At 43.9% G+C, this 14522-nt stretch overlaps 1 protein-coding gene across 6 annotated transcripts in view; it reads left to right on the top strand.

The window, feature by feature from the left end:
• PDE4DIP (phosphodiesterase 4D interacting protein) overlaps positions 1 to 14522 on the top strand; it is a 336964-nt gene that overhangs the window by 4590 nt on the left and 317852 nt on the right. For all 6 annotated transcript variants that reach the window (XM_087891187.1, XM_087891190.1, XM_087891189.1 and 3 more), the window contains exon 2: positions 2117 to 2193. In XM_087891187.1, the coding sequence (XP_087747313.1) occupies positions 2117 to 2193 (77 nt within the window). The remainder of the gene's footprint in view (positions 1 to 2116; positions 2194 to 14522) is intronic.

Raw genomic sequence — 14522 nt, 5'->3', positions numbered from 1 at the left:
CTTTTTAGAAGGGCTATTTGAATATTGGACAAACAATTTTTCAATGATTTCAGAGAGCAGTGCTAAGATGTCGCTTGATCTCTTGAGTAGTAGTTCTACTTTGTTGTCAGGCAAATGTGCTGTTTAGCATCTCCATGATACCATTAAAGTTGGCTAGAAATATGATGTTTGTCATCAATGTTACATTATATCATTATATAGGAGCCTGAGTGGCGTAGGAGGCTAATGCCTCCTACTAAGGCAGCATTTAACATCCAGCTGCCTGCAATTACTGCGAGTTCAATTCTCACCAGGCTCAAGGTCGACTCAGCCTTCCATCCTTTCTAAGGTGGGTAAAATGAGGACCTGGTTTGTGGGGGCAATAAGTTGACTTTGCATAACATATACAAAAGTATGAAGGCTATTGCTTAACGCATTGTAAGCCGCCCTGAGTCTCCGGAGAAGGGCGGCATATAAAAAATAAATTAAAAAAAATATATCAGATTTCTCTCTCCACCTTTGACCTCCTAAGTTTCTTAAATTTAGACAAGACTGCAGACATTCCATACCAGTACTTGAAAGTGATAGCGAACCGGATTAGATCTAATAACCTGAGAATATTTTCACATATCTGTGATTTTATGCATTATCCCATATAGAAAGTCAGTTATTTTCTTCTTACTTAGCTGCAGTGATTTATATGCAGAGATGTCTTAAGTTTCTGTATACGTCTTCTCTTAAAATGTTTTCATTGGTACCAATAAAAAACTTGATGCTACACTTAAATACCAGGTGATTAATTAAAGGGATGCAAATGAAGAAAGGGCTTATAATCCTTCTTAATTCTCTGTAATCTACAGAAAATCACTACCTCTCAAGACAATTGTTAAATTTAGAAGAAAAGTTTTCCCTTAGTTATAGATTGGACCTCTATTTAACGATCTTCCACCTATTGTTTGTTGTCCTGCCCTCAGGTGCTTTGGACAATAAGTCAACCCCCTCCTCTCTATGACAGCCCCTCAATTATTGGAGGACTGCTATTAGGTCATTATGATGCTCCCCTTTTGGGAAATGGGATCAGTTTGGGATGAATAGCCAGTGCCCAGAATGCCTCCCTCAAATCCTATGCTATCTTTGCAAAGCTAAGATATCTGGTCACCTGATTGTGACCCCAATCATGATTGAAACTCCTGGGGAAATCTCATCGGTGCCTGCAGGAAAAGCACCTAGTTGTAAGTAAGCCATTATAGTATGCATTTAGCTGGCATAAGGAATGTTTATTTTTAATTGTCTTTCCTCCCTCCCTCTGTCTATTCCTAATTGCTAGGAATATAACATCTACTGAAATTTGGACCGGGAACACTAGCTTTATTTTACTTTTCCTCCGTACAAATTCATGCCAGGAGTTATTATTTCTATCTTTTATTAAATACTTGGGCCATTCTAATTTGTTTTATCTTAAAATACTATTATCAAATCAATCCAACTCCATCTCTGTCTACAGCCAAGTATGGCTCGGTAGTCTGCTTCACCACTGTAGTGTTGATTCTAACCCCTCTTAGATATTTTAGAATACATAGAAAAAATATATTTGCATGTTAACGTAAAATATTTGTATCCCACCTTTAAAATAAATACATAAATAAATAAAATAAATAAATATTTTAAACAAAATAAAATAAATCCATAAAATTTATGACACTCCTGCATCTCCTTTCAACCAAAGATTTGTAAAGTATATTGTTTTTGCTTGTTTGTTTGAATGTTTCTGATTGGCTACCATGAACAAGAGAAAACACTTGTAATTTTTGCAATGTACTTTTGTATTGTCTATTTCCATCTTGCCAAAAAAAAATCAGAGGAAGGCTTTCTGTAGCTTGTCAATAAATGAATATTTGCATTTAGGAAGCATCTCTCTCTGTGTTAGTAATGCTTTGATGAATAGCATTGGAAAGGTATTTTTAATTACACAGTAAACTATAATATAAATTAAGTTGCACCAATATGGGTTTGGATGATTTCTTTATAAATATGTTTGAAATAAATAGCAACTCACTTTGGAATTTGAATTTCTAGAGCAGAAAACCCAGCAGTACAGTACAGTAGATTATGTTGATTCTTCACTGTTCTTTTTTAGAACATTGAGCTAAAAGTGGAAGTGGAGAGCCTGAAGCAAGAGCTCCAGGAAAAGCAGCAAAGTTTAGAAAAAGCATGGTAAGCAAAGTATATCATGTAGATTAATATTTCATGAACATTGAGCCTGATCAATAGGAATCATAAATGTAATATGTTACATCAAGAAGTACCAAAGTTTTTCTATAAAATATCAAATCCTGCCTCTCCTTCACCTCTGTGGCACTGAATGTCTGAAGGCCAAGGAGTATGACAGCCGTTGAATGGCACTGGTCTGCCAGCAAGGAGGCCATGGAAGCTGATGTAACTTGCGTTATTCTAATGTGTCTTACATGGAGGTGCCTTTGCTCTAGATATGTGAAAATTTCAACAGCTCCTCAACCTATGACCATAACTAGGACCAGAATTTCCATTGCTAAGGAAGGCAGTTGCTCTCTTCATGGGTAAATCTGCTTGTTTTTAGGGGGGAAGGGGAGTGTCTGTTCGAGTGAGTGAATCATGTGACTGCAGGGAGGAAAGTTCTCCAGCTCTCCTCATGGGTAAATCTGCTTGTTTCAGGGGGGAAGGGGAGTGTCTGTTTGAATGAGTGAATTATATGAGTGCAGGGAGGAAAGTCCTCCAGCTCTCCACATGGGTAAATCTGCTTGTTTTAAGGGGAAAGGGGGTGTCTGAGTGAGTGAGTGAATCATGTGACTGCAGGGAGGAAGGTGCTCCAGTTCACCTCATGAATGAATCTGCTTGTTTCTACGGGGAGGGGAGAGTGGCTGTTTGATTGAGTGTAAGTGGGAAGTCTTGTTAGCTGTGTGTGTGGGAAAAAACGGTTAGATGGTGTCCGCTAGCCTTGGAAGCAGTGGTGAAATCTAAAATTTGTTACTACTACCGGTTCTGTGGGCGTGGCTTGGTGGTGGAAGGTAATGTGACTGGGTGAGCGTGGCCAATTTTTTTTTTTAATTTTAAAACCATTTTTTTGGCGAAGAGGTTGTAAAAAAATGCTTTCAAAAGGCTCTGACAATCCTAGCTGAGTTGCCTGATCGGCAGAGACATTTTTTTCTTTTAAATGCCTCTGACAATCCAAGCTGAGTTGCCTGATCGTTAGAGGCATTTAAAAGAAAAAAAGTCTCTGCCGATCAGGCAACTCAGCTTGGATCATCAGAGGCATTTAAAAGAAAAAAAGAATTTTTTTCTTTTTTTCCCAGCTGGGCCGTGCGATCATCAGAGGCTTTTTTGTTTTACTTTTAAAAGCATTTTTTCATCCGAAGAGGTTGTAGAAAAAATGTTTTTAAAAGTTTTTAAAAAGCCTCTGATGATTGTGCGGCTCAGCTGGGCATGTGGGGGGGAGGGATTTTTGCTACCAGTTCTCCAAACCACCCGCCTCCATCACTACCAGATTGACCGGTAGGAGAAGAAAAATTCCAATCTCAAACCTCCACTGCCTTGTGGCTATACCCATCTATGGGAAAGTCTCAACCTTGAGGCAAAACCTGGAGCAGGAGTCCTGGAGTGAGGAGGAGTGCTAGAGGAGTAATACCTCTCTAAAAAAAACCTTGGTCTAGCTGGCCCGGCTGGTAGCACCTCGTAAGGGCCCCTATCCAGGGTTACAGGAGAAGATAGTCAACTGTTTTGAAGGCGGAAGAGGGCTTTATGCCCCAACGGCAGATAAAACGGCAAAACCATCTTCTAGGAGAAGGAAAACTCTGATTACAAACCTCCACTGCCTTGTGGCTATATCTACTACCGGAAAAGACTTCAGGAGTCAACCCCAAGGCAAAATCCGGAGCTGGAGTCCCAGAAGCAGTTCGTGACTATGTACAATCACGTTCTGGTAACTCCTGCGATGCAGCTGGAACTAATCGTATCAGTTTTGCCATTCCATTGGACTATTTCAGCGATGTGGAGAGGGGGGATCTGCTGCTTGGGTAACAGTCTATCCTCCATATTAATCTACCCAGGCCTCGTGCTCTGGAGAAGACACTCCAGCTTTGCATATAGCATTGAAACAACACGGGAAGTGGCAGTTACCAGTTATAGTCTTTGCTTGATTGACGTAGAACATGACGCCAGGGGCCACTTTTGTTGGTGGGAGAGGTCATTGTACCTCATTGGGCAGCTACTGCCCACTTTAAGCTGGGCAGCCCCCAGCCAGTAAGGTGCTGCCCCGCCACGGTCTGTTAACCTCACAGGGTGTGTGGGGATCAAAGCCGACAAGCAGATTTATTTATTTATTTATTTATTTATTTATTTATTTATTTATTTATTTATTTATTAAATTTATATACCGCCCTATTCCTAAGGGACTCAGGGCGGTGAACAGCGAACGATAAAAATACATGTAATACAAACGTTAATAAAAAAAACCAATTAAAATATACTAAACACTCTGGTCCTAGATAATTCAAGACATCCCAGTTTAAAATAAAATCAAAAAGCAATATAAAGGGAAAGTTAGGCCAGGCCGGCCTGCTGAAACAGGAATGTTTTGAGGGCACGGCGGAAAGTGCGCAGATCCGGAATCTTCTGTATCTCTGGGGGGAGCTCGTTCCAGATGGTGGGTGCCCTCACAGAAAAGGCTCTCCCCCTGGGGGCCGCCAGTCGACACTGTTTGGCTGATGGCACCCTGAGAAGCCCCTCTCTATGGGAGCGTACTGGGCGGTGAGAGGCTATTGGTGGCAGAAGGCGGTTTCGTAAGTACCCCGGTCCTAAGCCATGGAGCACTCTAAAGGTGGTAACTAAGACCTTGAAGCGCACCCGGAAGACCACAGGGAGCCAGTGCAGCTCGCGCAGGAGGAGAGCCACATGGGAGCACCATGCTGCTCCCATAACTACCCGCGCGGCTGCATTCTGGACCAGCTGGAGCCTCCGGGTGCTCCTCAAGGGGAGCCCCATGTAGAGAGCATTACAGTAGTCCAGGCGTGAAGTGACGAGGGCATGAGCGACCGTATTTAACGAGTCCCGATCCAGAAAGGGACTGGCGAATCAGGCGAACCTGATAAAAAGACCTCCCGGCCACAGCCATCAAGTGTTCTTCTAAAGACAGCCGTGAGTCCAAGAGGATGCCTAAGTTGCGAACCCTCTCCGTGGGGGGCAATGACTCATCCCCAATAGTCAGTGATGGCACCAATTGACTATATCGGGACGTCGGAAACCACAGCCACTCGGTCTTGGATGGGTTGAGCCTGAGTCTGTTCCTCCCCATCCAGATCCATACAGCCTCCAGGCACTGGGACATCACTTTAAGGGCATCATTGGGGTGGTCCGGGGTGGAGATGTATAGCTGAGTATCATCAGCATACTGATGATACTTCACCCCAAAACCATGGATGATCTCACCCAGCGGCTTCACATAAATGTTGAACAGAAGGGGTGAGAGAACCGACCCCTGTGGCACCCCACATACAAGGGGCCTCGGGGTCGACCTCTGCCCCCCTGTCAACACAGACTGTGACCGATCAGAGAGAAAGGAGGAGAACCACCGCAACACGGTGCCCCCCACCCCTAACTCTTCCAACCGGTGCAGCATGATACCATGGTCGATGGTATCAAAAGCTGCTGAGAGGTCTAATAGGACCAGGACAGAGGAACAACCCCTGTCCCGGGCCCTCCAGAGATCATCTACCAATGCGACCAATGCTGTTTCCGTGCTGTATCCAGGCCTGAAGCCCGACTGGAACGGATCTAGATAAGCCGATTCATCCAAGTACTGAGGAAGCTGTCACGCTACCACACTCTCAACAACCTTCGCAACGAAGCAAAGGTTGGAGACTGGACGGTAATTAGCCAACACTGCTGGGTCCAGGGAAGGCTTCTTGAGGAGAGGCCTCACCACCGCCTCCTTCAAGGCGGCAGGGAAGACACCCTCTCTCAAGGAAGCATTTATAATCCCCTGGAGCCAACCTCGTGTAACCTCCCGAGAGGCCAGCACCAGCCAGGAGGGACACGGGTCCAATAAACATGTGGCCGCGCTCAGTCTGCCCAGTATCTTGTCCACGTTTTCCGGAGTCACAGAATCAAACTCTTCCCAGGTAATATTCTCAAGACTTGCCTCCATCCTCCCTCCCGAATCTACCCAGTCAGAGTCCAAATTTTCCCGAATCTGAGCGATTTTGTCATACAGATATTGTACAAAGTCCTCGGCTCTACCCTCCAAGGGGTCCTCCTGCGCTTCCTGGTGGAGCAGGGAGCGGGTCACCCTAAACAGGGTGGCCGGGCGATTATCTGATGACGCAATAAGACCGGAAAAATAGTTACACTTTGCCGCTTTTATTGCCACCAGGTAGGTCTTAATATGAGACCTTACTAGTGTTCAGTCAGATTCAGAACGGCTGGCCCTCCAACTGCTCTCCAGGCGTCTTTTCCGGCGTTTCATCTCCCTCAGCTCCTCGGTGAACCAGGGAGCCAGGTGAGATCGACGCCGGGTCAGAGGCCGCAAAGGCACGACCCAGTCCAAAGCTCCAGCAGCCGCCCTATCCCAGGCAGCCACTAGGTCTTCAGTCGAGCCATGTGCCAGAGCCTCAGGAAATGGCCCAAGCTCCGTCTGGAACCTATCCGGGTCCATCAGGCGCCTGGGGCAGAACCACCTCATTGGTTCCGCCTCCCTGCGGTGGGGTGTGGTGGTTCGAAGGTCAAAGCGAAGGAGGGAGTGATCTGACCATGACAAGGGCTCGATCGCTATATCCCCTATCTCGAGACCACTCAGCCACTGACCAGAGACAAAAACCAGGTCCAGCGTGTTTGATTGATTACTTTGCACCATGCAACAAACATAAGAAAACTTTAGCCCTAAAGTTGGGCACCTGGAATGTTCAGACAATGACTCCCAGCCTTTCTGATGATTTACACGAGATAGATGACGTACATAAGACAGCTGCCATTGACATGGAGTTGAGCAGATTGCAGATGGACATCATTGCCCTTCAAGAGACAAGACTGTTAGATTCAGGATCTATTAAGGAGAAAAACTTCTTGTTCTTCTGGCAGGAAAAACCATCAAACAAGTCTAGGGAATATGGGGTTGGCTTTGTGGTCAGAAACACCCTACTAGGATCCATTACTCCACCTGCTGCAGGAAGTGAAAGAATTCTGTCCTTGCAGCTCCACTCATCAGCAGGGCTGGTTACTCTTATTAGCGCATATGCCCCGACATTATCATCTTCAGTAGAATCCAAAGACAAATTCTACGACGATCTGGCTGCTACTATCAAGAAAATCTCTGAGAAAGAACCACTGTTTATCCTTGGCGATTTTAATGCAGAATGCTGATTATAATTCTTGGCCCACTTGTTTAGGTCAGTGTCAGAAAGATGAACGAAAATGGCCGACTACTGGAGTTTTGCTGCTACTATGGTCTTTGCGTTAGCAATACATACTTGAAAACAAAGCCTCAACACAGTCTCTTGGAGACATCCAAGATCAAAGCATTGGCACCAGCTCGACTGGATTCTTACCAGGCACTCCAAAATCACACGCAGTTATCAGGGTGCTGATTGCGATACAGACCACTCCTTGGTGTGCAGCAAAATAAAACTGCAAACAAAGAGATTGTATCACTCGAAGAAAGAAGGAAGACCACGAATTGACATCAACAAGACCCGCAATCAGGGCAAAATAGAGGAATTTGCACAAGCACTCAAGGAAACTCTCCCAGGCCCAGCTGAAGTAAATGCATCTGAACAATGGGAATATTTCAAGAGTACTGTTTATAACACCGCCTTGTCAGTATTTCATAAGGAGATCAGAAAGACAGCAGATTGATTTGAAGCCCATTCGGAGGAGTTGATGCCAGCCATCAAGGAAAAAAGGAGAGCTCTAATTGCATATAAAGCCTGTTCCAGTGAGTGCAACCTACAGGTTTTGCAGCTTGTAGCAAAGTCCAACAGACTGCCAGGAGATGTACTAATGATTATTGGCTGCAGCTTTGCTCTCGGATCCAGATAGCAGCTGACACAGGTAACATCAAGGGGATGTATGATGGCATCAAGCAGGCCTTAGGTCCAACACAGAAGAAATCTGCCCCTCTGAAGTCTGCTACAGGTGAGGTTATCCAGGACCTTTACCTGCAGGAATTTATATGATAGCCATGTGGGTTGTCTCACTTTAAAGGGTAGTGGTGGGAATGCATGTTTGTTCGGGTTCTCAAAGGAAATAGTAAAGAAAACATCTTCACACTTGTGTATTGGCTAAAATCTGCATTCTGACTTAAAGGGAGGGGTCTCTCCCACTTTAATCCTACTGCTTTGCCTAAGGGTATTCAGATTGTGCTTTAGCTGTATGACTTTCACTTCTGATTAATAAAAGAATCCTTTTGAACAACTACGTTTCAAGAGTTCGTACTTTCTTAAGTTGGAAGGAGAGGCGATCCTTACAGAAAGCACAATCTGCAAAACGGTCAACCCAGAGAAGCAATCTTTGCTCTACTGAGGGGACCTTGCAAACCATGTCTGAACAAAGCAGAGAGCTGGGAGAAACTGATTGCTGGGGAGAGACAGCAACCGCCACCCAGTCGAATGCCTGTCTCATGCAACCCATCGGAGAGGATGAAGTAACCCTGGGGAATCCGGAAAAGCCCCGCTGGTCGATTGGCATCGGGAAGAAAGATGGGTAGGATGAGAGAACCAGAGGAGTCCCCCTCAACCGTGGCAACCGAAAACCGGGGTGGGAACTGGAACTAGAAGCCCTTACTGACCAGGGGGGACTGACCAAAGCACTCCTGAGGGAGGACTATCTGAAGAGGCATATAACCCAATTGGTGATGGAAACTTTGGAAAATCTCAGCATCCGAAGGGAGCCAGGACAACAACCAAAGAGCACTGAAAGGGCAGCAGTCGTGGATGATGCAAGGGGAGGCAACCCCGCCCCCCCGGAGCCTGCCTATCGAGCAAATGGTGCAGCAGCAGTGGGAGAAGACCCAGCAAACCCTCCCCCCCAGGCAGCATGCACACCGGCGCCTATTCCCAACCAACCCCGGGCTCCTCAACTGGAAAGAGAAACTCCCCCCCTTGGGGTGAAGTTTGATGGGAATCCGCAACAATTAGGATTCTTTGTGGCACATGTGCTAACCTACATGCAAGAGTATGGGCATGATTTCCAAACCCAAGGCTCCCAAGTGCGAGTTGTGACCCTAGCCCTAGAGAGTGCTGCGGCCAGATGGATGGTGACCCTATATAACGCCAATGCACCAGAACTGCGGGATTTCGACCATTTCATGATGGCCCTGTGACATCGATTTGAGGACCCACTGGCAGATCGCAAAGCACGCGACCGCATTAAGGTGGTGAAGCAGGGGCGACGGCCAGTAGCAGAGTATACTGAAGAATTCTGGGACCTCGCGTGTCATGTGCACTGGCCGGAAGATATTTTGGTGAGCTGTTTCAAGGACGGGCTTAGTGATGATCTATACAATGCCTGCGTGGCCCGAGGGGCACCGAATGACCTACATGAATGGTATGTCACCGCCAAAGAAGCTGAGATCGATATGGCCAGAAACCAGTATCGAGCGTGACGAGCATGGAAGAAATCCTCACCCCAATGGAAGCAAGAGCCCCTCAAACCACAAACCGCATTCTCCCCAAGATCTTCAGCCTGTTTCAAGTGTGGAAAAGAAGGGCACCGAGCTGTAGAGTGTTGTTCGCAAACACCCGCCTGGAACCATCCACCAGGGGAGGGTCCTGCAAAACCAGGTCGGCGTGGGAAGAAGACTGCTCTGAAGAGCAGGCAGACTACAGAAGTTCCATCCCCTCCGCTCTTTGGGGAGGAAATCCTGGCATCTGAACAGGAGGAATCACACTCATTCGGAAGTGATCCAGATGATGAACCACTGGTAAGCAAACCTATTAAACCGCTTACCCTCCCCTTAAGACTATTCATCCCAAACCAAGACAGGGAGATAAGTATCTTCACTCTAGTGGATTCAGGGTGCACCCGTTGTTTGATCAGCCCAACCTTAGTAGGGAGGTTAGGGATTAACGTAAGAAAGCTGAAAAACCCCATTGCTTTCTGCCAACTAGATGGGTCAATAGCAGGAGGGGAGCCAGCTTCTCTGGCCACCGAGCCTCTAGGTATAGGCATCAGAAGCCACGAGGAAAGGCTTACATTTATAGTGGCACCTGGCATGGAATGGCCGTTGGTTCTGGGCCTTGCGTGGCTAAAAAAATGGAACCCACAAATCAATTGGAAACAAGGCATCATAAAATTTCAGAAGAAGGTGACTTTTGCTGAGTATCCACACAAAGGAATTGAGGGGGCAGAGAATCGAGAAACGGCCATGCCTGATCACGCCACACCAATTCAGAGCATACCCATAGAATACAAGGATTTAGCTGAGGTTTTTAGTGAAAAAGCCTCAGATGAGCTCCCCCCCACCGCGCCACTGACTGTACAATGGAAATCTTACCCAGCACGAACACTGAATCGGCTTCCAGTCTGGCTTCCGTCGCCGCCAGACAGTCCTTTGAGACCGCCAGCCCCGTTGCCTGTAAAGAGCCTTTACACCTGAAAGGCGGCTCAGAAAACTCCATTTCCTTAAGGAAATGTGAGATAGAGCCGGCAAGGGTAGGTAGAGCCCTCTGCGAAGTCCCCAGAGTTTTTATTTTACTCTTGGGGACGAAGCAGGATGAGGCTCCCTCTTTTCCTCGCCGCTACTCCAGGCTTCGGGAGAACTCTGCTTCTTGCAGAGCCAGGCGATGGGACCAAGCCTTTCAATGAAAATTAACAGGTTGTTCAAATAAAGAGGATGAGATTTGGACTTTGGACTCTAAACCACAAGTATTTCTAATAACCTTATAAGCGATTTTAAAGCGAAGGGGGAAAAAAGTTTAAAATGGCGACTGGCTGAGGCTTGAGAAGAAGAAAGCCGAAAGCGAAAGTCCTTCCGCCTGAATAATCTTACAAATTACAAAGTAGCAGAAATAATAGCGCTGGCTAGAATTGAAAAGAAAAATTTCTAATCTATGTCTCTTTCTTCTTGGAGATTTGATATTGACATTGTTTGGAGAGAAGTCTTTTCTCTTTAAAAAGTGTCTGTCTGTGTGGCAGGATGGCGTTAAAACTAACAAAACCAGACAAACAAGCAGTGGGGGGGGGGTTTCCCCCATTCATAAATCACATGAACAAGTTTTGAACTTGCAGACTGAGAAGAATGGTTTTAACTTAAAAGAATTTGTTCTGGAGGAAATGGCAAGATATGATGAGATTGTGAACCAGAATCTTGAAAAATTTAGGCAGGAAATTAAAGAGTTGGTACAGCAAAAATATGTCAATTTGAAACAACAGTTTGTCACAGCTATGCAAACTTTCTCAGAAATAGTTATAAAGATGGATAAAGATACTAATTTAGAACTAAAGTCTAAAATGGAGGAAGTTGACCAAAAGATTTATAATTTGGACAATAAAATACAAAGAATTGAAAATGATTTGATAAATATTCAAGATAATAGCTTAGAAGTAAAGTTTAAAAAGGAAGCTGATCATGAGACTTACAATGCAGAAAATATAAAACAAAGGATTGAAAAAGAAGTCACAATGATGCAATACAGGTCCATGGAATTTGCGGTCAGAATGAGGGGATTACAGGAAAATAAAAGAGAAGATTTGAGGAAGGTGTCTGCTGAAGTTCTGGCTGGGATTTTAAAGGTTAATCCTGAAGAGGTATCCTGCAAGATTGATAAGGCCTATAGAGTTAACTCTTGAGTGGCAAAGCAAAGGCAGCTGCCTAGAGATGTGGTGATTTACTTTACTGATAAAGAAATAAGAAATGATATTGTGCAAAAGTCTTTTAACTCCACTCTTGAAAAGTATGGAAGGAAGATTTGGATATTTAAAGAGCTACCGCCCAAGATGTTAAAAGATAGAAAGGATTTTGGATTTTTGGTGACTGAGCTAAAGAAACAAAACATCCCATTCAGGTGGGATGCTCCAGTTGGAATAATATTGAGATATCAAGGAGAAAGATATCAACTAAATACTGTTGAAAAAGTGGAAGAATTTTACTATAAGGCTTTTAAAATGGGTTCAACATCTCCATGTATAACACACGAGGGGAATAAAGAAAAGCAAAATCAACAAGAGATTGAAATTCAGGCTAAGCAGATGGTGGTGGAGGTAATGGAAAAACAACAAGCTACAGAGGCTTTTGTGGATGAGCCGCTTCTGGATTCTCCTTCAGAGGTTATGATTGGATTACCTATAAATATAAGAGAGGCGGCTTTGGATTCTAATGTGATGATTTATCAAGCTACAGACCAGCATGGAAATCAAGCAGTTGATATACAATTTATAGAAAGAAAACCAGGATGGAGATCTAAGCCACAAAAAGTTAAGAAAAGAAGAAGCAGGTCCTACAAAAATAAAATTTTTTAGACCAAACAACAGTGTAATGCCAGTTACTTAAGAGACGATTGAATATATGAAAATATAGTTGAGGCACAGTATTGGATTATATTATCCTGAGGAGGGTGACAGATCTCTGCAGGGCTGTACTTTTGGGATGTGGAAGATGGCCTTAAATTGAGTGGATTGGAATTTTCTATTTTGGACTCTCTGATAAATGGATTACGTTTATGTTGAGCTACAAGGCAAGAGAATTATGGGATTGGGGCATGCAGAGGATCTGGTTGTTACCCTAACATGGTGGCTGGAATGAATAATCTAGAAGAAAGACATTACAAAAGACACTATATGGAATACAAATATAAAGTCACTCGGGTGGTTTCTTGCTATATGAAAATACTTACTATTGATGGGGGCAGATGGTAATTGAAGATACCGAACATACTGTTGGAATTTGGATGTGATGTTACCCTAACATGGGTAATGGAATTAACAATCCAGTTAAGAGACATTACAGAAGATATCATATGGATTACAAATTTAAAGTCATTTGAGGATTCTATATATATATGTAAATACTTTTTTAGTGGTGCGGGCAGAAGAATAAAGATATTGAAAATATTATGTATGTAGGAAAGCGGGTGGAGATAGGTTAGTTTATTGATTGTTTAGTTTAGGAAAAGGGATGTTATGTTATATCAATATACGTAAAAGATTTGAATTAAGAGATATATGTATGGGGGAGGAGGAAATGGATAGATCATGAGTTGAAATTGCTAAATTAGGATTTATTATATAATTTTACAGCTGAATGTTGCTTTGAAATGTATAGTATAAGGGGGATATAATAATATTGTTAGAAGGGTGGAGATAGGTTAGCTTTTAGTTTAGGAAAAGGGATGTTATGCTATAGATTATGAGTTGAATAGATGAAATTGCTAAATTAGGATTTATTATATAATTTTATAGTTGAATGTTGCTTAGAAATGTATAGTATAAGGGGGATATAATAATATTGTTAGAAAGATAGGGTCAGTATATGGGGGTGGAGTAAAAGGATGATAAAGTATTATATAATCTGATATTAATTTGGGTTTTATTTTGGAGAAGCCACGGGGGGCGGGGAGGGTGAGGGGGGGCTAGGGGGGAAAATTTGTATTTGAAAAACTTTTTCAATAAAAAAAAGAAAAAAAAGAAAAAAAAGAAATCTTACCCAGCACGAAACTCCCTAAACCCAAGATGTACAGCATGTCACCGAGGGAATTGGAAGAGCTGAGAACATTTATTGAGAAAAACCTAGCAAGGAGTTTCATCGAGTCAGCCCGACCAAAAATTGCAGCTCCTGTGGTCTTTAGACAGAAAAAAGATGGCTCAAAACATCTCTGTGTGGATTTTCGTACCCTTAATGCGGTCAGTGTGCAGAACATGTATCCTCTCCTCCTTATGAAAGATATGTTAGCACACCTTGCTAAAGGGAAATTTTTTTCAAAGCTGGACTTAAGGGAGGCTTACTATCGTGTCAGAATTAAGGAAGGGGATGAGTGGAAAATAGCATTTAACACCCCCCTCGGCTGCTACCAATTCAAGGTGCTCCCCTTTGGGTTGCAAGGAGCTCCTGCAGTGTTTATGCAGTTAATAAATGAAGTGCTGCATCAGCATTTATATAAGGGGGTTCTGGTCTATTTGGACGACATTTTAATCTATATTGAGACCAAAACAGAACATGTAAAACTAGTCAGGGCAGTTTTAAACAAACTCTGCGCTGCCAAACTTTATGCCAAACTTTCCAAATGTGAATTCCACCAAGAGAAGATTGACTATTTGGGATACCGCATTTCGCACCAGGGGGTTGAGATGGATCCTCTAAAAGTGCAGGCTGTACTTGATTGGGACCCTCCACGCACACGTAAACAGTTACAGAGCTTCCTGGGGTTTGCCAACTTTTACCGCCAGTTTATCCCTACGTTCGCTCAGATTGCCCTCCCCATCACCAAGCTCTTAAAAACAAAGGGAGAGGACAATCCTAAACCAAAGCAACCATTGAACTGGACTATGGAATGCCAGGCGGCATTTGAAAAACTTAAACGGTT

The sequence above is a fragment of the Pantherophis guttatus genome, chromosome 3, assembly GCF_059756535.1.
Source record: "Pantherophis guttatus breed Tessera chromosome 3, ASM5975653v1, whole genome shotgun sequence".
Classification (NCBI taxonomy): Eukaryota; Metazoa; Chordata; class Lepidosauria; order Squamata; family Colubridae; genus Pantherophis; species Pantherophis guttatus.
This window is presented reverse-complemented; position numbering and strand designations above follow the sequence as displayed.